General features: G+C 45.2%; 3 protein-coding genes across 3 annotated transcripts; all 3 read right to left on the minus strand.

Moving 5' to 3' along the window:
• Window positions 1-1148: 1148 nt before the first annotated feature.
• chd1l (chromodomain helicase DNA binding protein 1-like) lies at window positions 1149-11561 on the minus strand. The gene is made up of 24 exons (XM_076045043.1): window positions 11340-11561; window positions 10943-11055; window positions 10169-10275; window positions 9973-10084; window positions 9857-9888; window positions 9700-9781; window positions 8993-9155; window positions 8706-8861; window positions 8503-8595; window positions 8330-8426; window positions 8131-8204; window positions 7781-7891; window positions 6432-6546; window positions 5934-6087; window positions 5672-5858; window positions 5440-5585; window positions 5176-5339; window positions 4884-5095; window positions 4692-4790; window positions 4397-4467; window positions 4165-4279; window positions 3458-3566; window positions 1561-3334; window positions 1149-1444 (listed from the first exon to the last, which is right to left on the minus strand). The coding sequence occupies exons 1-23, from the start codon at window positions 11431-11433 to the stop codon at window positions 2908-2910; spliced, it is 3033 nt and encodes a 1010-aa protein (XP_075901158.1). The 5' UTR covers window positions 11434-11561; the 3' UTR covers window positions 1149-1444; window positions 1561-2907.
• A 447-nt stretch (window positions 11562-12008) lies between these two features.
• sft2d2a (SFT2 domain containing 2a) lies at window positions 12009-14148 on the minus strand. Its single transcript, XM_076045049.1, has 8 exons — window positions 13952-14148; window positions 13683-13772; window positions 13358-13443; window positions 12869-12950; window positions 12688-12723; window positions 12541-12599; window positions 12433-12462; window positions 12009-12336 (listed from the first exon to the last, which is right to left on the minus strand). Exons 1-8 carry the CDS (start codon window positions 14018-14020, stop codon window positions 12297-12299), a joined length of 492 nt encoding a protein of 163 aa, XP_075901164.1. The 5' UTR covers window positions 14021-14148; the 3' UTR covers window positions 12009-12296.
• A 389-nt stretch (window positions 14149-14537) lies between these two features.
• Window positions 14538-19828, minus strand: tmem45a (transmembrane protein 45a). The gene is made up of 6 exons (XM_076045048.1): window positions 19596-19828; window positions 17642-17854; window positions 16600-16812; window positions 15905-16089; window positions 15657-15799; window positions 14538-15564 (listed from the first exon to the last, which is right to left on the minus strand). The coding sequence occupies exons 2-6, from the start codon at window positions 17835-17837 to the stop codon at window positions 15468-15470; spliced, it is 834 nt and encodes a 277-aa protein (XP_075901163.1). The 5' UTR covers window positions 17838-17854; window positions 19596-19828; the 3' UTR covers window positions 14538-15467.
• Between the last annotated feature and the right edge of the window lie 2504 nt (window positions 19829-22332).

The raw sequence follows: 22332 nt of genomic DNA on the forward strand, positions 1-22332 counted from the left end.
CCGTAGCAGCGCCACCTGGACGTTGTTACATATCGCCACATTCCTCTACTGAAAAAGACCGACGCTCTCAACAAATTACACACAGCCGAAAGCCACAAAGTACCTGGAGAAATGTCGCCTCGCCGTCGACTTCGAACGGGCTTAATGAAACAGACAGTGAAGTTAGTTGGAGTTCTGACAACGTCACCGACTCCCCAATAGGTAAATCATCCTCCTTACCTGAGGGGCTCGGGCGGGGGGGCGCGGGGTTGCGGGGGGGCGGGGGGGGGGACAACACAGCGTGTCTTCAAAAGTGACGGAGAGAGAAAAGTTCGTTGTTCAAAAAAAGAAAAAAAATAAGCATTTGCTTGGTGAAAAGGTTATTTAATGTCGTCCCCATGTGTCTTCTCCTCGTGACAGCAGAGAAAAACATCGCAGCAGATCAGGTCCTTCTTGACTTTTTGGCAGCAGGAAACTAAGCACCGCCGCGCTGGCAGACTCCGCCCTCCAACCACACACACACACACACACACACACACAAAAAAAAAAAAAACTCAATTCAGGGGTAATGATGACAGTAGTGATGGAAACTGTGGTTGCTTTTTAATGAGCCGGAGCAAATGATATGATCTAGTGAATCAGGTGAATCTGGTGAATCAGTTGCCGACAAGTACACGAATGATGAGGCTGAGTCAATTCACCTGTAATGACTCAGCCACATCATTCACAAAGTTATATACTTTGTCATGTGATGTTGTATACTACCACAACTACACCAGGAAAAATAGGTCAGGAGGATAAAAGACTTGGTTCCAATCTCCATTAAAAACCTTTTCGGTTTTAAAGTCAATAAAAGAGAAAAGACCCAGGAATGAACGCAAGTCAAACCGGACAAATAGCTCAAGGAATTGGTGGCTGCACTGTAAATTACATGCAAGTTTGACTCCCATGGCACAATTTGTCTTCGTTCCAAAAGAAGAAAAAAAATTGTTGCTGCTTTTTTTTTAAACAGCCAAAATTGTTGACGCAAAAAGATCTTTGAAATTTTAGGAGATGGTGATGATTCTTTTGAAGACCAGTTTGCGGCTTCCTCTTCCTTCATCCAACATCTACACAAAAAAAACCCACTTATCTTGCATTGAACCAGCTCAGTCAAAACAGGCACAGAAATAACAGGTTGCAATGATAGTTTAATTTTCTTATTCAAATTTTTTTTTTTTAGCAAGCTTGCAAACAGCGACGTGTGACTGTATATACAACACGTGCGGGGCTGACTTTTAAAAGTGGCGATAGCTAAAAAAAAATAAAAAATGCAAAAATGGCGGCGGTGACGAACAGGAGGTCATCGGAGGACGTGCAGGAAGTTTGCAGCGTCAACTTGTCGCTGCTTGGCGAAGCAGGAGTCCAGCCAGTCGGCCTGCACGGCCACGGCCTGCGGGTGCTGTCGCAGCAGCTCCTTCAGCTCCTGGACACACAGCGAGCAAGGAGGAGACCTCAGCAACAGCCGCTTTACCAGAAAAGAAATGACACAAACAACAACTGAGTTCCCGTCGCTGAGACGAGGCTCGTGGCCACACCCACCGCGACGTGGACGGCGTGCTCCGCTTCGGCCACGATGTGCGTGACCTCCGAACCCATGGTGGCCTCCTCGTCGCCGTCATACGTGCTGCAGCTAAGGATTTGAGCGCTTCCCTGAAGCCCGACGGCCTCCACGATAAACGCTGCCGAGTTTCACTCCGACTCATCGCTCAATTGATCCAACATCACAGCGTTCTCATTTTGATGAGAAGTATTGCCGTGTAAGTAATCCATTACTGTAATTAAACTACTTTTTTTTTAGTAACGGAGTAATGGAACGGGATTACTGTGGCAGAACTGGTAATTACATCACAATTACTTTGTCAAGTAACAATTCCATTACTCTTCTGAAATATTTTGCAAGCTAAAAATGTCTTATTATCCACAAAAATGTCTGAAGTTTAGAAAAGCAACCGAAAACAATGATGTCTCAGATTCCCGATGCAGCCGTGCATGCAACGTCATTGATATGCGACAACGCACCAAAACAAGCCCGGTGGCGGCAAAAGGAAAAAACAGCGATTGCGTTTGATAGCTGGAAATACAAACATTATTTTGAGTTCATCTCGTCTAAATTAAAGAATATTGTGGTTCATTGTACATCATTTGCAGGAAACAAGGGGTGAATTCCAATTCCTCCCTTAACCCTCAATCTCAACCCTCAATCTCAAAAATGCGCGCTTCCGCGAAGTGCAAGTGCTGTCCCGATTCTCAGAACGTCAAGTTGAGGGACGAGTTTAAGGGCTGTATCGCCCTCAATATTGAGATTCTCCGGCACCACCCTTGGCAGTAAGGGCTACCCAGAAGGTATTGCGTATTTTCGCCAAGACATCTTCGAAAAATGGCGATGAAAAAAGTGAGCTACAAATGGAAGTATTTTCTTAGTCAATAAAGATATAAATATTACGAAACCATTTTATTGTCTTAATTTAAGACTTGCGTTGCGTAACTTTTTTTTTTTATTTATTTTTTTTTACTGAACGATGTTTGTCAGCCGGACCGGCGGTCCCGGCTTCACGTTACTTGTACACCTCGTTGTGTAGCGACGGAGGACTTCGTCTTTTTCGTCGTCTTCTTCTTCTTCTTCTTCTTCTTCGTTGTCGTCGTCTTCTTGACAGACTGAGCGTAGCTTTGGCCTAAGGCCGCCCCCCACAGTCTGAAGACGTAACTGCACTTAAGGCGTGTCCCATTTCTAAGTCACAAGATAGCCCTTACACTTGTTTTTGAGGGCCAGAGATTGAGGGTTAAGGGCGAGGGTTGAGATTGAGGAGTTAAGGGAGGAATTGGAATTGGCCCAAGATGTTCTCAACTCTTGCCTTATCTCGTTAACCTTAAGTAATTAGTAATTGATTACTTATGAAACAAAGTAGTTAACAAAGTAATCAGATTACTTTTTAAGGAGTAATCTGTCATCAGTAGTTGGACTAATTTTATGGAGTAATCCCAACAACACTGTCGATGAATATCTGCCTGCCAAACTGGCTGGAACCGGATCTGGATCCACAAGCGTGAGCTGAAAGGATATGTGATGAGGTAGCGGGCCAGCCTCTTCCTCTCCGACGCCGGCAGGTTGTAGAAGAAGACCCTCACGCTCCCCATGAAGCCGGGCAGCGGCGCGGCCCGAGCGGCGGAAGCTTCCTGGGCCTCGTCTTCATCCTGCGACTCGTCGGCTGAACCCTCTGAGTTGTGTAGCTGCGGCGCGGGAGAGGATGTGGAGGCTGCGGAAGTGGACGGCCGAGGAGGCGCCGTGCTCTTTGGTGCTCTGCTGTGATAGTATCTAGAGGTGGAAGTGAGGAGGGGGCGGTGGGAATGAATGACTCAGACGTGATGATTCAGAGAATTCTGAAGAAGGTTTCAGGTGGCATTTAAAACCAAAAAAGGAAGAAGATGAAAGACCGACATGAAGGTGGGGATGCCTCTGGACGCCAGGTGTTTCCTGATCAGCCTCTCGGTGCCGTACCAGTTGAAGCCCTTGGTGGAGTGTCCGATGCGGGGGAGGTGTACGCTGGCTTCACGGAGGAGAATGAAAAACAAACCAACCGGTAAATTAGAGAAAGTGGTCCACTGGTACAAAAAAAAAAAAGAGGGAGAAAACAAATGCGCAGAAAGACAAACAACGCTGCTCCCGGTAATAAGGAAAGTTCTGATGAGTCTTTAATTGAGGACGGCACCTCCTGCCTCTCTGGTTTGGCTGTTGGCTCCGCCCTCTGAGACCTCGTCGTCCTCAACTCAGTTTGACTTTGCAGCACTCCGGTCACCGGAGAGTTTTTTTTCAAATGTGCTCCGTAACGGCAGGTTTGCCGCCGGCCTTACCGCCAAACACAAAGTTGACAACAACACACTAGCTTCCGCCTACATTCTGCTCTGCTCGAGCAGCGAGCTCAACCTCAGATAACGATCTGCACCTCGGTGCGTTTCTTGTCAGTCTAAAAAAAGAGCGATCAGATGCAACATCAACCCTTCTTTTTTTCCCCCTCTCCACTCACAGAGAAGCTTCTTAATCATCAGGCTTGTGCTCCACTGAACCGCATCCTCCGTTTCACCAGTGAGCGAGTGAGAACCTGCTGAAACCCCCACAGTGAGAGGCCGCTCCTTCTTTGGACTGACCTTTTCTTTTTTTGGCTGCCACGTAGATCTTCTTCAGGCCTCCGTCCAGAGCGCTGAGGTGGATCCCGGAGAGGTTGTTGGCTCTGTCTCTCTCCTGCGCCACGATGAGAGCCAGCTGAAGAGACAGGATGCGACCAGGAGGTATCGTCTGATCAGAGTCACGCTTTTCAGTATCGACTTCCCACCGCCACACCACAGCGATCGCCGACACGGCTCTCTGCACGCTTCTCACCTGATCTCGGCCGTCAGGTCTGGACTGCTTGTCGTCGATGGGGAAGAGCAGCACGTGTCCGAGCTCCAGATCTGGAGGGAGATAAAAAGGTGGACACTTTCCTTTCGGCTTGCAACGCTTTGGAGCAGGAGGCCGCGGTCGGACCGAGTTCGTGGTTCTCTGATGTTGTTTGGCGCCTCGACTGAAGACGTTGAGCTGCCCGCTGAAGCCTGCAGCAGCTCCAGACTTCCCTCGGTGCTGGTCTTGCAAAACGAGAACATCTCCTCCACCGAGTGAAGAAAACGGCGACACTCACCTTTCATCTTGCCGGCCAGCTCGTACTGCTTCCGCGGCTCGTCCGATCTCACCTCCAGCGCCGTGAACAGACCTCCTCTGCCCCACCGGCCCGAGTCGTCTCCACAGGGGGAAAAGAAATCATAATAAATCACAGGTTGGAGAGGAACACACTCAGCTCTTCCTCCACTCTCGATAAAGACGCCTCTCCTACCGACGCAGTGGACGATGATGGCGTCGCTCGCCGCCATGTGAGGGTGAGTGACGTCCCCCAGGACGTAGTTGATGTCCGTGGAGGTGGCGTCAGCGGAGCACACGCTGCCGGCGTCCTCATCGTCCTCCTCCTCCTCCTCCTCGTCTTCTCCTCCGCTGTCCACGGGCGGCAGGCAGCGGGACCTGTAGCCGCTCGACTGCCACCACTCCATCCTGCGGGCAAACACGGCCGACGAGGTCAGCGTCGGAAGCCCGACATCGGAATGACTGAAAAAAAAAAAAAGAAGGCTCACTTCTTCCTGTGTTTCTGCTCCTGCTGCTTCTTCTTGGCCTCCTCCTGGAGTTTGGCCCTCTTGGCCGCCGCCTCCTCCCGCCTCTCCCGCCGGAGCTCCAGCTCGGCCTCGCTCAGGGCTTTCCGCTTCCTGGTGGGCATCTGCAGGGCGGCGGAGAGCGAAGCCTGCGGAGGAGAGACATTGAGAGGCTGCTGATTGGAAAAAACTTCTTCACTTTATCTTCATTCCTCCTCCTCCTCCTCCTCCTCCTCCTCCTCATCGTACTCCAGCTTTGTGCCGCATCGCTCGTCCCTCCGTTGCCGCCTTCTTGAACTCGTCCAGCTGCTCCTCCATCAAACGCTCGAAGCTCTTCTGGTCGTCGGCGCTGGGGTCCTTGCTGTAATCTTTCCCCTCAAAGTAGTACATGTGGTCTGGAGGAACGTAGGGCATCGCAACAGAGTCACCACAGGACGTTTGGCCCCACGGTGCGAGAACATTACAAAGATTTCAAACCCACTCTGTCCGTCGGCATCGGATGGGTTTTCTTCTTCCTCCGGCTCCTCCATGAGCGAGCTGGGCACTTCGTCCTCCACCCACTGGCCGCCACACGACGCGCCGAGGATCTTCTCCAGCTCCACCTCCTGCACCGAGCTCTCGTCCGACGACAGCAGCTTGTCCACGCCGAACTTCAGGATCTCACTCAGCTGCGGGGGGGTAAAACGGAGGCCGTCACAGGGAGCCTCAGACGAAGGTTCTGCCGCTGGCTCGAGCTCACCGACCTGCAACCCGGCGGCGGCAGCCTGGGCCTGGTCCAGCAGCGAGAAGCGTCCCTCTTCGATGACGGTGTTGGTGAGGTGCAGCTTGGACGCGGCTCGAGAGTACATGATTTCCTCCACAGTGTCTCGGGCCAGAAGGCGAACCACTTTCACGGGTCTACACAACGAGAACAGGAGAGCAAATTGATCCGGATGAATTATATCATCGTGTTTGTTTATTCTAAACAGACGCTAATTTGAAGGGGCCTCTATTAAAAAATGTGCAGAAGTGAGAGAGAAAGAAAAAAACTTTTCGTGTTTTCTCCCGTCAGGTTATATAATTTTAGTCTTAAATGTGTCACACTTTCGTGGAAACCTCTTCAGTACACGCTGTGAAGCCACAGCGACAAACAACAGACGAGAAGAAAAAAACCCAACAACCCCATGACCTCTTTAGCAGAGTCGAGCAGCGTGGCCGTGCCACCGCGTCGCACACAAACACACTCGTAACCACAGTGTCACCTGTTCTGACCAATCCGATGGCACCGGGCGGCGGCCTGCAGGTCGTTCTGAGGGTTGAAGTCGCTGTCGACGAAGATGACGGTGTCAGCGGCGGTGAGGTTCAAGCCGACTCCTCCTGCAAAAGATCGCAGTGTTTTTGTGTTTGTGTGTGAGCTGCTGCGTGCGTCACCTTCACCTGCTGCCATGCACTTCTGGTTGACCTCTGGTGCCGCTTGAACCATTGCACAATCACACACGCACACACCCACAAAAAAAAGGTGCCAATCTGTGCCAGGAAGCTCGGTTTTGGTTTGTTTGTGCTGGCAAACAATGCAGAAGGGAACCGTCGGCCTCATCCTGCCGCAGCACTTATCTCTCTGCTACTTCTCTGAACCTCCATTTGTATTTTTTCATGTACGAGGAGGTTTGCCAGCCAAGTCCGTCATTGTTGTTCCCCTCCAACCACAATAAACATCTTTAGAAGATAAACTTTGCAAGATCAAAAGCAAAAGCTCATTTTAAAAACACCCAGCAGAGAAAAAAAAACTTTCAAAATATGTTAAAGAAATGAAAAATAAGTGTTGCAGAATAATTTAAAAGAGAACTTAGAAACTATAACTGATTCCATAGATAAGAAACAATATGCAGCAGCAGTATTCATTGATCTAAAAAAAAAGCCTTTGACACAATTAACCACGATGTACTGTTTCATAAATTAGAGCAGTATGGGATCAGAGGGGTTGTTTTGAATTGGGTGAAGAGTTATTTGAAGAACAGACAGCAATTTGTGAAGATGGGAGCATGTTCATCAGGATGTTTGGATGTTGTGTGTGGTGTCGCCCAGGGGTCAGTGTTGAGACCAAAATTATTTATTTTGTATATAAATGATATTTGCAGAGTGTCTAGATTAGTTAAATGTATTTTATTTGCAGATGACGTGACAATTTTTTTGTTCTGGTATTATTATTACATGGTGTTCATGCTGTAAGATTAATGTAGCAGGACATGGGTATTTTAAAAGCAAAAATAAGAAGATAACATGATGATGTATATATGTATATATGTATATATATGTGTGTTTCTCAGTGTGTATATATGTATATGTATGTAATTATGTATATGTATGTAATTATACATATGTATGCGTGTACTGCATATGTATGTATATATGTATATATATATATATATAAATAGGTGTGTATGTGTATATATGAAGCTGTTTTTTTGTTATAATTTACATGATCGAAATAAAGTATTCAATTCAATTCAAAATTCAATAAAAAACAATTTAAAAAAAAAGACAATTCCGTGTTTAAATCATGATGCTACACCCCCATGACCTCTGTCTTTGCTTTCACAGTTTCAGTTACCTGCTTTTGTGCTGAGCAGAAACACAAAGATATCCTGGCTGCTGAAGTTTTTCACCGCCAGGTTTCGTTCCTCCCCGCGGACGGACCCGTCGAGGCGTTCATAGCTGTAACCTAGATTTAAAAAAAAAAAACAACAAAAAAAACCCAAGCCAACAGTCATCTGCGAGAGAAGTTATCTGCTGTCACCGTTGTCGTCACTGAAATTAAAATCAATATCTGAAACTCGTTGTTTTTGCAGGACCTTTAAGTTTTCCTTATGTCCCTAAAGATTTACAAAGGACAGTTTGGCAAAAAATAAAATCATTTGTGTGTCAAAATATTGACAATGATTGTGTATTGGGTCTTTTCACCTCGGTATTCCATGTAATCCTGGAGGATATCCAGCATCCGGGTCATCTGGGAGAACAACAGGACCCGGTGGCCCCTTCACCAGCAGGTCGAGAGATTTAAAAAATTTAAAAAAATTAAAAAAAAAAAAGGAAAACACCTTAAAAACATTAAGCCTCAATCACCAGCAGGTGGAGCCAAAGCACAGGCGGATGCACCAACCCTTCCTGAAGGTGAGCCAACATGCTGTCCAAAAGGCAGAGTTTTCCGCTGGCTTCAACCAGGTGCTCCCCCATCTCGAAGGGCTCAGGCTCCACACCTGACACAGCAACACGACACGTTCAAAAACTACGGAGACCTCGCACAGAATTCCAACCACGGCGGCGACACCTCACCGTCAAACAGGTACGGGTGGTCGACGCATTTTCTCAGGTTCATCAGGATGTTCAGCAGCCGGTTCTTGCTGCCCTGCTCGTTTCCAAAGGCCTCTGAAAACACACATTTGTGACATTTGAGGCTTTGAATATTTTTTTTTATCCTTCGCATATAAATACATCAATGTGTGTCTCATGTGCATGACGCGGTGCTGCAGCCTCACCCCGATCCTTCATCAGGAGAGCCTTGTAGTATTTTTTCTGCAGGGCCGACATGCCGTGGTAGACCACCAGCTCCGTCTTCTTCGGCAGGTCCAGAGCCACCTGTGACTTCACCCTGCGGAGCAGGTACGGCTCCAGCACACTCTGCAGCTTAGCGGCTGCAGTCAGGAGCGCGACAAATTTTGCGGTTTTATATGCAAAATAACATTGCCGTCTTTTCAGGAGCCTTCCGTTTCTTGTCTCTCAAGCATTTGGCTGAGGTCAGATCCTCCCTGCCAGAGCGTCTTACCCAGAGCAGGCTGACTTTGCACGTTGGCGTACGAGTTGACAAAGTCGTCCGTCCCGTCGGAGTCGAAGACGCTGGGCTGGATGAAGCTCAGCAGGGAGTAAAGCTCCTGCAGGTTGTTCTGGATGGGGGTCCCGGTCAGCAGAACTCGGAAGTCAATCGAGAACTACAAAGCAAACACGCGCATCATCAAGCACCAGTGTTGGAGAGGAATCCATTACAGAGTAATCCACTACAGTAATTAAATTACTTTTTGAGTAATGGAGTAATGTCACTAGATTACTGTGGCAAAACTGGTAATTATATAATAATTACTTTATCAAGCTATGATTTTGTTAATTTTCCAAAATCTTCTATTATTATAACAATACAGGCCGTGCAAAAGGCACCAGTGCTGTACATGAGTTTGCTCATGCACCTTCATGTTAAGAGGACACAGGCAATATTTGGAATTGCAAAATTTGCACTTTAATAAAGTTCATTCCAAAGAACTGAGCAACTTTTACTTTTTTTAACTAAAGGCATTTGTAATTAATTACTTATGAAACAAAGTAGTTACAGAAGGAATTAGATTATGTTATTTAATTGCTTTATGTAATCGGTAATCAGTGGTTGCATTACTTTCATGGAGTAATCCCAACAACACTGTCAAGCACAAAGGAGCAGGGAAACGTAGAAAAAAACACAGAAAACCAAACAAAATGCTGCACTTTTGTCAAGGTCCTGTGAAGAAGAGAATTCTGATTCTTCAGCCTGTGAGCTTCGTCCACCACCAGCACTTTCCAATTCCACCTGAGCAGCAGAGATGTGTGGTTAACATGGAGCATTGAAATCATCCGGGTAAAATCATTATCGAGACAAACTCACCGTCCTAGAAATGAGGCGTCTTTGAGACACAGCTGTGAGGCAGAGAAAAAGGCCTGTCATTTCAAACGCGCTTAAAACCATCAGACGACGATGCTCTCCTCTGACGACAGACGCACCTCGTAGGTGGTGAGCAGGACAGCGAACGCCTGCGTGTCTGTTTCCCTCTGAAGCTCAGCACGTCTCTCCTTGTCTCCTTTGTAGCACAGGACAGCCAGAGACGGAGCGAAGCTGCGACGACACACATCACACACATCAGACACTGGCTGCGGACGTCTGATTTTAACGCTTTGTGCACGAGAGACACGGCCGCACCTCTCCAGCTCCGATCTCCAGTTCTCCATGACAGACAGCGGGCTCAGAACCAGGAAGGGGCCGTTCTTACCGAGACCGCCAGACATGTACACCAGCAGAGAGATCGTCTGAATGAATAAAGGAATGAATGAATTTTATTTCGAACTTGTATAAAATAAAATATGTAACTATCTGGGCAGACAAAAGAAAGAAACAACAAATAATAAGACAAATAACAAAAATTTAAAAAAAAGCAAAAAAACATAAACATTGCACATAGTTTGAAAAATTAGTAGGAAGAAAACTTTTTTTTAATTTCCTACCCCTTTGTACCTATCCATTAGTTTGGATCAAAATACTGCCAAATATTGATAAAACTATCACATGGCTTCCTAAATGTGGTCATTATATCGTAATGTGCTACAGTTTGAAAAATCTGTTACTTGTCCAATCAAAGTCATTTGAACAAAAATCTGTGGGGATTTTTTTTGGTTGTATGTTCAAATTAGAATTATAAGTATTTTTAGCTCGGTTTGACTGTGCTCTGGTGGGAGAGTGCTGACACTGAGACTGGAGGCCCTTCTTTTTTTTTTGTTTTTATTCAATTTTATATCAATTCAGAATTAGGTGGAAATATTGAACACATATTATATTGACATAGTTTTAGAGTTGAATAAAGCTTAAATTATTTCAAAAAGATGCAATAAAACAGTTATTCACATTTAAATGTTATGCATATAATTTGTTAATAATCCAAACCCTCTCTCTCTCAAAGAAGACTGGTGAAGCTCAAACCTGACAGGTTTTGCCCAGACCCATCTCGTCCCCTAGGATGCATCCCTGCTGGGTCTTCAGGCACTGAATCAACCAGTTGACTCCATCCAGCTGGTAAGGCCTCAGTTGTATCCCTGTGAGAAGGGCAAGAGAGTGAGAGGAGGAGAGGAGAGAAGAGGAGAAAAGGACAGAAGGAGAGGAGGCAGCTCACTACCCGGACAACAGTCAGAGTCCACTGGAACCGGAAGTGATCACTAACCTCAATACTGTGTTTCACCCAGGCTAACTAAACGACTAACTAACTGAAGCAGTTTACTAAACTTTCTTACGAGTAACTTTAGCGACTCATGTGACCTGGAATGACTTCGTTCATTCATTTACGTCGTTACGTCAGTTGCAGCGCGAACCCGCCGTGTACCTTTTAAACCCCACTTCTGCACGTCTGTCTGCGTCACCGACGCCTCGTTTTTCTCGGCGGCGCCGGGTTTTATCTTCCGCTGGGTGTCCGTCATGTTCTCTGGTCAGACTGGAACTGGAACGCCAACGGAACCGCCGGAGCCCCAGTGCAGCGCAGACAAGTAAGGGCAAGACTCGGCCAGTGTGTTGTCAAGCACAACTTAATTTCCTGTTTGCGTCACGTGGACCAGTTGGAGAGAGGAAAGGCGCGTCTTTTTTTCTGCAACGGAGATCAGTAAAGGCCGCCCCTAGTAGCTTCTGATTGGCTAGAAAGTAGAGCGAAGGACGAGCGACCAATCAGAACCAAGTAGAGGAACCGATCAGACGTAAGGGTGAGTCTGCTGATCTCAGTTGTAGAAGGAATTACAACGAAAAGGCCTAAAGTTTAACGGGAAAAGTGCTTTTGAAACTTTTCAATGAAAGTTGAAAATCAGATGGATTCACCACAGAAAATCGATTAATCGCAAGAAGAGAAAAAAAACTTAAGCCTTTTAAATTGTGTGTTTTGTATTCCATAAATGGCTGTATGACCATAGTTAAAACTGTACAGCAACAGGTATAAAAGCCACAGTGATCAACAAAGACAGATACAACCAAAACAAACCTTCATTGCATCCAGTTAAAGCTTCAGTAGTGTGTAAAAAGATTAATTTATTACAAATATTTACAAATATTAACTAGAAGACCACATGATTTTAAACAGATAAATGTAACAAGTACCACACACAAAACAACATTTGAAAAAGTCAGTCAGCCCCCCAAAAAATCAGGTGTGAGAAGAGTCAGCAAGCAACGCTGTGTGCAAAGGTAGATGTGCAGCAGGTGGAGTCACAGACGCTCTGGAGCAGTTCAGGGCAACTTTTACATTAAACAACAGCAAATCTTCATCCAGCCCGAGCCTTCAGCTGCCACCAGGGTTTCACTTTACGACCACTGACAGCAACTTGCATATTGCCTCCCTGCAAAGCAAATCACAGCCATCACATATGCACACTTTTAAAAAAAAAAAAAACACACACATTTAAGATTTGAATTTTAGGTGTGAAAATGCAAACCTGACAAACGGGATGTATGACAGACTGTACCTGCAAAGCACATTAAGCACACATTAAGTCTTTTTTTCCCATTAATGTTAACAATCCATGGGGAGACGGGCTGTTTACCAGGTGAACGACAGGACTTGCAAGATGCAAAACAACAGAGCCAGGCCGAAATTCTTCCACTGTTAGAAAAAAAAGTGAAACTTATCAGCACCAGATCCTATTCTTTAGTTAGAACAAAATCTTCTTTTTCTTTCTTGGTTCACCCACCCAGAAGGCAGCACAGAGAGTCAAAACCAGGCACGTCTGGTGGAACAGATAGGACAGGTTTGAAAACATCCGCAGAGGTTTTATTCAATGACATGATAGTTAACGTCGACATATCACCTTGTAGCACAGATCAAACTTAAATACAGCAAATTGAATGAGCAACATATTTTTATGCACTCACAAGCATGATGGCGGTGGCCAGCGCTCGTGTCTTGTCACACATACTTTTCAGCTGCTTCACTGGGCCCATCAGGAACATGGTGCTGTACCATGGAATCAGTGCTTCATAAGTCAACAGCCATCATTCAAACACATGAAGAAAGATTCTTTGATTTACAAAACCTAAATTGCAAAAAGGTTCTTAGTAGAGAGCAATAGCAGTAGTTTTATCAGAACTGCCAGCATATTTTGCTCTTAAAAAAAAGAAACGAGAGAAAAGCACTGAATGCATGTTTATCTGCATTGAATGAGACAGGTGGAAGGTTATTGACTGACTCTCTGCTTTGTGAATGTTTTCTCTCAGCTTTTTGCCCAGAGGATATGCCAAGAAAAAAAAAATTATCCTGCATTAAAAACATTCCATCTGGTGCATCAGTTTACAGGGGGCAAAGCTTCTGTTTTTAAATACTGGAAAAAATAAATATATTTTGCTTTGTGTTCGGACACAAACCTGCCCAGAGCACAGATGTTCCCGAAGGTGTAGAAGACGATGAAGAGAGTGAGGCCGATCCTGGGGAGGAAGAGCAAGCACACCCCCTGCCACACACGAAAACAAGCCATAGAAATTCATTATTCTTTTAAATCCAGTGACGTCAGACTGTATCTCCTAACCGCAGCGGGTGTCACTGGATGAAGTGGCAACATTCCTCAAGGGCGAGAAGAACCTGTAGGGCCACATCAACTCTCACTAACGTCCTTCCTGGTGCGGAGCGCAGCGCAAGGAGGGGGGGGGGAGAAACACCACGGGGCCTCTGGCAGTGTGGACAGGTGCTTACCAGAATTGTGCAGACGCCCCCGATGACGAAACACGCGACGAAGCCTTTGATGCGCGTCCCCCATCCCAAAGTAGAGGCTTCATTCACTGTCTGCTCCCCGACACAGACAAAAGCATAATAAGTGAACCGACAGGTGGATCATTCAATACTTCAGGTGCGGTTAGAGTTTCGCCGGTGTCGATGGTAGGAGCAAGTGTGTGTGTGTGTGTGTGTGTGTGTGTGTGTGTGTGTGTGTGTGTGTGTGTGTGTGTGTGTGTGTGTGTGTTTACCTCCAGAACGGTTCGGTCTTGTCGCTGCGACTCCTGGCCGCCGAACACCTGCGGGAGGTGGTTTGGCATCGCCGAGGAGGGTCGTGCTGTTCGGCTGTTTGGAGGGAAGTAACCGCCGGGCTGCCGGGGACGTTTCCTGGAGCGACACGGCGCGTCGCTTTACCCAGTTTTGTTTCCTCGATCGGTTGAGGTTGGGCAGCGCGAGGGTCACGTGACGCCAGGCGCCGTCAGGTAGGCAGGCTTACCTGACGGCGAGGAGGTCTCACTCTGACGACTTTTTTTGGGGGGAGGGAGCTTTGTTTCACTGGTGAGAAAATGCACTAAAGATGTTGAAGATCGGATAAACAACTCTTTTTTTCGACTTATTTTTTAAAGCAAACAACCAAACTTTTAGCTAGCAATAGTATTGTTATCTATTACTAGTACTGTTATTTATTTTTAGCATTGTTATTTATTACTAGTATTGTTATTTATTACCGTTTTTTCTTCTTCGTGTGTATGCACTGTGGAGGCACCACCAAACCAAGCTTTTCACAATATATGTAGCTTTACATATGTGTATGACAATAAACGTCTTGAACTTGAATCAACGTTGCATTTGTTTTTAATTCCTTTACCTGTTAAACCAATGGTAATACAACTTAGATTTTTTTTTTTTTTTTTTTTTAATGAATTATTTCCCTCTGGCAATAAATGCTGTTAGCACTGCAGATGTAAATGATCAGCAATTGTCAATGCTTATATTAATAATGAATGTTCTGAGAACGGAATAATATTCAAACATACAATTCACACTCAATAGCATACAATTCAATTTTCCCCTTCTCCGTTAAAGACAAAGCATTATCAGTTGTTCAAGTGTGCTGTTTGGGTTGCAATGTGTTTGATGAACACAAATAGTCAGAGAAAACAATGTAGTGTACTGCCCATCACATGAGCCACATGAGCCATTATTCTTAGCATCCAATGATTATTGTAATATGGCTAAGTTTACAGTTTCACTGTGTAGATTTAAAAAAGGTAAACATTTTTAATGGGAATGTTATTTTAAGGCAGCTGTGATTTGATGTGACTCATGTGACTGTGATGTGTCTCAACGCACACATTTAAAAAGACATCTTTTTGGGTCATACTTGTGGCCTAATGAACACCAAAATCTAAGAGAAACACGCTCAAAAAGTGCAAGCAATATAAAAACAAAACAAAACAAAAAAATCCAGAACGAATTTTCAATGTTGTACGCTCATCTCAGTAACGGGAGCAAAACTGTTCCAGACAAACAAACAAAAAACACCGGATATGATGGAACATGGAAATGGAATGGCAGTTAGAGCTGCGGGTGAGGCTTTACAGAGGTGATGAGTTAATTAAATAAGGCGGAGGTAGAGATACATAAAGTGTCCAGGAACCATTTCTTTGTCTCTCTCTGTCGGCCTTTATGCCGATACTATAGCAAAAAACAAAACGAAACATTTTTTCCCTGATTTGGTGCGAGAGGGTCTCCAACAGAGTCTGCTCAGAGTATCTCATCCTCCGATTCGGGATCCCTCTCTCTCGGCTTCAAGAGTCCCATCTCCATCGGTGGGGTCCTCTTCAACCTGGTGCGGACCACGCTGCAGAGAACGCCAGACAAAAACACCCATATGAAGTTTTTTCTTTTTGTAGTTATCAATCTTGAATTGACGGTGCACAACGGGGGTCTCACCAGCTGACAACACAATGCAGCACGCCCACCATGAGCATGGCGAAGGCCAGATGCCAGGTGTAACACATGGTGATGAACATCATGTTGCTGTGATCGCTGAGGTCCCACTCTGGTCCATGAGGAGGGTAGAGCACGAAACCGACCTGAGGATTCGGGAGGAGGGAGGCGAGCAAAGCAGGGGTGTCACCGGGTTGGAGTCACCCAGATGGTGCCGTCATAAGTACAGCACAGGCGCTGCTCTTTCTTACCTCCCAGAACCAGGTTCCCTGCAGGATGGTGAGGGTGCAGCGCAGCAGCTCCAGCAGGATGTTGCCGCGGTGGAAGATCTCCAGGAAGGCCACCAGCGCGCTGCCGAAGACGGAGTAGAGAAGCAGTTGGTGCACAAGGACGTCCAGCATGGCCCGGCCGTGCAAGTGGTAGAGGAAGAGGAATCCTGTCAAAACACACACACACACACACACACACACACACACACACACACACACACTCAGTTGAAAAAACATTAAAAAGTGTTCACATTTGTTCATTCATCTGTGTGTATAATTTAAACATGGCAATGGCTTCAAGTTGTAAACGGGCAACAGATAATATAATTTCACCACTAGATGTCGTAGTTTTTCACTATGTCTACGCCAAAAGAAAGCATCTGGTTGAACGTCCTGCAGTGAACCTCACAGAACAGACTCGGACATAAAATGAAATAATAATAATAATAATAATAATAATAATAATAATAATAATAATAATAATAATCTGTAACAAGTTGTCAAAATCAAATTTGAAATCAAATTTGTTCCATCCTAAAATTGACTGGAATTTGTGATTTCTGAACTTAATAACTGCATCACTGCAAGGTATTCTATGAAGAAGAGCGCTGTACAGGTGTGGGTAAACAGCATCATCATGCTGCCCACTGGATATGACGTGCTGTGTGTTATCTCACCCTCAGTAAAGAAGGCCAGCGCCAACATCAACCTGTCCAGTGCCAGCGGAGCGGCGTCCGTGGTGTGGACGACCAGGGACACGGCCCCCGTCAGGCCAAAGAACAAGTACATGGTGGAGTGCTGCCAGTTCATCAGGTCGTCCCACTGTTTCTCTACCGAGTTGTACAAGTGGAAGGCCGGACCGTTGGCCGCATACTGCTCGGCCAGAATCCCTAGAGAGCACAGCAGAATAATAAATACACTCTGATACTGTTAAAGGCACTGCACTGTTCAAAAAGATCCACCTTGCAAAAGTTTCATATAACCTCAAACCAGGTTGGTGAACTCCCCAGAAATAAATACAGCTCATTCTTTGTTGCCTCACACTGTTTTTTTTTCCTGTTTTAAGTACAGGCTGTAAATAGAGGGCTAAATGTGCTGTTCATACTGGCTCTGGAGTTACCTTACAAGGCTGCTGCACTGGAGTAATAACTTTACTCCATATTAGAAAAAAACAGCTCTGAAATGAAAATATGGGGAGAGCTAGTAGCCATCTTCCCCGCTAGCTTGTGCTAGCAGTGTGTGGCTGGCTAATCATGAGGGAGTTCCAAGGCAGAGAGAGCAACGGGTGGAGCAGGAAGGGTAGCCATGTCCCGCTTATGCTGCGTTGTGAGGCCAGTGCAACTGAAACTGTGAGGTTTTTTTTTGACGAAACAATCCTTGATTATTATTGTGATTCATTCAATCTGAAAATGGCCATAATGGCGCCACTCTACAGGGCCAGTGTGTATAATTTAGCTTGATGTATGATTTTTATATTGGTGCTAGCTTAACATACTGCCCATCAATACATTAGTAAAAGTGTCAACTCACAGTACAATAAAAGTAATTTGGTTTGGTTCTCATATACTGTATATAAGAATATACACAGAGCAAGGTTATTGCTCCTAGTTAGCACACCTGTTATATATATGAAACGCACTGTCAAGTGGGCTTCTTTAAGTACCGGGGCTCCCTTAAAAACTTTACACTGGACATTCACACCAGGCCAGATCGACGCACCGACGACAGAGAAGAAGAGCACGACGGCACTTTCGATGATTTCCAGGCGGCGCTGCAAAGCCCTGCTGGCCAGGCGGCTGGAGCCGATGTTCTTGTTCCTGCGGGTGGCGTACCAGAGTGAGTACTTCCCAGACCACCAGATCCCAAAGACCAGGAAAAAGCTTCCGGGCAGCGCATGGCCCTTGAAGCTTCCCATGATTCCGCCTGCAACCCCTAGGGAAAAACAGAGCTATTAGTGGTTATGAAAAGAGAAACATGCTGTCAGCTCCAGTGCACTCTGGGATTGTTTTTGTTTGGACAAATTTTTTGACAGAATTCAGAAAGGATTCCTCTCTGAGTGTGAATCGCAAGTTTATGTACAGCAGCAAAAAAATGAAGATACACAACATGACAAACACAAAGTGCTTCAAGATGTTCAGGCCAGGCGGGGTTCATAGGTGTAAGTGTAGTATTTATAGCACGGCTGCGAAAAGCCAGAGGGAAAAGTAAAGGAGCGCCTGCAATTTAGCTTGATAGCATAATCACACATAATTAGTGTGCGTGTGCTGCCGCGCGGCCCTTCACTCGTCCCTGTGGAAGAGACACAAGGTTCTCACTTCAGCCGACAATCACTTTGACTCAAAATCTTTTCTTTTTTCTTTAACAGGTGTAAAAAAAAAAAAAAAAAAAGGAAAAAGGCATATCACCTATTGTGTGTCGTCCTCAGTAGTGATTACAAGCCATATCCTTAAAAGTTAAGCCTGCACTCATCCTGCTTGACAATTATTAGCTGGCGTCACCTGATGTTTCACCATAAATGCGAGTCAGGGTCCGACGGGTTGTCAACAGATGAAAAGAGGAGCAAAGGCTGCGCTCTCTTTGGTTAATGAGAATGGAAATATTCTGCCTGGCAACAAGGATCCCTTTGAAGGGGTCCACTCCATTAAAAAAACTGCTCTGTTTGAGATGTTAAACCCTACTCATCTTCATCAGGCAGCTCTGCTGGGGTGCCGGCCCCTCACCTGGGGGGGGGGGCACTGTCCTCACCATAGCAATCAGGAGAAACTCAGGACAGTGAAGAGCCGCAGGAGGGCCCTCCAGGCTTCTGCCTTGATTATCGCGCAATGTCGACAACAATAACTTCAGAAACAACAACAGCTGTGCACCACGTTTGGTTCAAGGTCCATTAGGTGATGGTGAATTTGATTTGAGTCATTATTTACTGTAGTGCTGATGAGTGGCCGACACTACCGGGGTGCACGTGCTTTAGCAACATCTTTGGATTTCAAGCTATGCTCAGATGATCACAAAAGGAAGAAGAAAGAGTAACAATAAAAGAGACTGATGATGACAATGAACAATGAATTATTATTATTATTATTATTATTATTAGTAGTAGTAGTAGTAGTAGTAGTATTATTCAGAATACCAGCTCACAAGCTCAGGAACTTGTGGGACAAAGTCGCTTGAGGCATCTGCCCAGCACCACCTGTTGATGCTTTTACTTCCAAATAATGCAAATGATGAATGCCAGACCTGTTTCGCTCTACTTCATTACTAAAAAATATGAAAATTAGCGGGCTTGTTCCCTGTCTTGTTCTACTTCAATACTGAATATGAAAATGAAGGCGCTAGTTCCTGTCTTTGTGTTGTCTGCCCGCTGGAACCATCTGAATTCTAACTGGATTGTTTAGACGGAGCTGAACTGAGTCTGGTGCACTTTTTCCACACGATTCGTGGAAATGAGTCCTGTGTTTGGATGGCAGTCCTACATGAACTCTGCTCCTCGGGGTGTTTATAGGGATATGAACACATTATACGGCAAGTGAAGCTGTGTAAGACGTTTTATTCCACTGTTGTTGTTGTTTTTTTAAATCAGTCGTTGAGAAGTCTCTGACTTTCACTTAGAGCTGCTGTGTGCGTTCCTAGACTTCATATAAAAATGAGTGGGGGGTGGGGAGGGAGGCGGACTTACCCGAGTATGTGTTCCTGGAGATAAGAAACTTTCAAGACTATCCAGCAGTCCCACTCCCCCCCCCCAAAAAAAATCAAAACATCCTCCTTCCTCTCATTTTTTTTCTCCTTCCCCGTTAGAAGACTGCAGTCAAAATGCCTCTTTTCTTCGGGAATATGTCGGTAAACATCCCAGCGGAGTCCCAGCAGCCTCCGCAACTCCGGACTGTCTGCACTCTTTCTTCTGGCCCTAGATTTTTCCGACACTCAGTGCGGGGCTCAGTGCGGGGCTTGGCGCGGGGCTCCGCTCCGCCCTGGGGACCCTTCCCATTGGGCGGCGGCGGACGCTTGCGTCACCGCCTCGCGCCCTCGTTGGCTGGCGCGCACGTCGGTTTCAGGTGTCCACGTGTGCACTCTCGTCGCTGCGTCCGCCGGCCCGCTCGCGCTCCGCCCTGCAGTTGGGGGGGAACCGCTACTTTTCATCCCTCGAACTAAAGCCGAGCTGAGCGTGCCCAGGCGAGGCGAGGCCAGGCCAGACCACAGCCGGCTCCTGACGAGGCGTTCGGCACGTAGACTGCAGGAGGGAGGAGTTTGTCTTCGGACGTCTGCTCCAACTTTTTCTTTCTTTCTTTTCTTTCTTTTTTTTGGGGGGGATGCTGTGTAGTTTGGCAGTCAGCTTAAATCACAGTTCGTCTTGGAAATAGAAGCAACAGGCTTTTATTTTATTTATTTATTCATTTATTTTAATTATTTTAATTATTTTACTTTTTGACAGAGAGACGTTAAAAGGGCCATGGGTGGAAATAGCTATTAGGGAAACTTTGGAACATTGTGTGTAGTGGATCACCTTCAAACATGATGTTATATATTCACACCATAACTGAGAGAGAGAGTTTAAAGTCAAACAGTTGATACCATATAATCTGTTTTATTAACTATGCATTTTTTCACTTCCATCCATCCATTTTCAATACCTGCTTCGCCCTGCACTCAGCTGTCGTGGGGCGAAGGCAGGGTCACACCCTGGACAAGGCGCTAGCTCATCACAGGGCCTCATGAAGGGATCCTTATCCCATGACTGAAAGTCAACCTTGACTGATTCTGACTTTGCTCCAGTTTAGTCACTGATGTGTACAGGCCCAGTAGTTTACCAAAAACCCAAACTATGCTAAAAATATGCTAATTAGTAAAAAGAAAAAAAAGCATTTAAACGGTTTAAAAAATGTGCTTTTACTCTCAATTTAAACTCACCCTAACTCACCCTAACCCTAAACTAACACTTCATCAGCTGCTGTGTGTAAAGGTGCCGTGGCGTAGAATAAAGGCACCATATAAATAGTTTCATGACTTGGGTTTAGTTTTACACACAGAATGTTTATGACGCAACATGATGAGCCATCACTGATCTCGTGATCCCGACCCTGTGATTTTCTCTTCCTCGCTGTCATAAAATCCTGAGTGTGGCTGCAGATTAGCAACGACAGTCGTCGACAAAAAAACATTCACAACCCACACACACCTTTGGACAATTTAGAGTTCCAAATTACCTCACATGCATATGCTTGGACTGTGGGAGAAAGTCGGATTACCACGCAGACAAAAGGAGGTTCCAACTTTCTAATCTTAATTCTTTAGATTGTCGATTGAAGATTTTTTTTTTTTTTTTTTTTTTTTTTTTAATAATGTCAACAATATTGTAAGACTACAAACTCTGTTGTGTCATTTCAGCGCTAGATGTTTTAGTGTTCAGAGCTGCAACACCAGGACAAACCAGCTCAGTGGAATGAGGATGTGATGGGACCATGACTGACTAGTGGACAACATTAAATGACACTGTGATGTAATATTATGGGCAGGGGACGTCCGGTCGTGGTATTTCTACCGTCTTGTTTTGTTTTGCAATAAATTGCTCTCTAGGCTTTTAGCGGCCGGGATTTCCATTAGCATGGATGGAGCGCCTGTTCACTGTGTATTGAGTGGATGTCACAAGCAGGAGGGAGGGCACAGTTCTGAGGGCATGCGAGGAAAAGGACGCTGACATGCGATGACATGACGGTGCAGCTGGCAAATAAATAAGAGCACCCGCAGAGGCTCTGTGACATCATGTCACTATGCTGATGGTTTTCAGGGGGAAAGTCCTGAAACGATCAAGGGCTTGCTGAAGAAATACATGTTTAAAGTATGAAATAGATGAAAATTGACTGTTGACTGTGGAAAGTGCTATGCTGTGTCACAGCCTTTAAGTGAAGAATGTACTCTTCATGAGTGCAAACTGAGTGCTTTTGTTTTGAAAAAGGAAAACAAGCCATGTGAGTTTTGTCAGCCTGTTTTTATTCATGTTTCTCCAAAAAACAACTAGTCACTGGTTTCTGACACTGAACTGAAGACATAGTTTGTGTCGACTCTGCAGTTGGACTTGAAGGTGCTTCTACTGCTGCAAATATTCAACACTCAGTCATTATTAACTTTATTCTGAATGTGGTTTGCAAAAGGAAGGTAGACGGGACACTGTGAGCTGTCTGACAGACCAATAGGACAGAGGCTGACCACATGGCATATGTGAATAACTTTATATTTATAATAAATTATAAATAAAATAAAAATCAAATAAGAAAATATTAAAATTTTAAAGATAAAAATTGGTTTAATTAAAATAGGCATTATAAATATATAATAATTATTTATAATAGATTAAAATACATTGATAGCTAAGGAACAATTATATTTTAATTTCCATAAGTTCACATAATATTTAGAAC

Source organism: Nelusetta ayraudi, unplaced genomic scaffold, assembly GCF_046127955.1.
Source record: "Nelusetta ayraudi isolate G7.1 ecotype Tasmania unplaced genomic scaffold, CSIRO-AGI_Nayr_v1 ptg000084l, whole genome shotgun sequence".
NCBI classification, from domain to species: domain Eukaryota; kingdom Metazoa; phylum Chordata; class Actinopteri; order Tetraodontiformes; family Monacanthidae; genus Nelusetta; species Nelusetta ayraudi.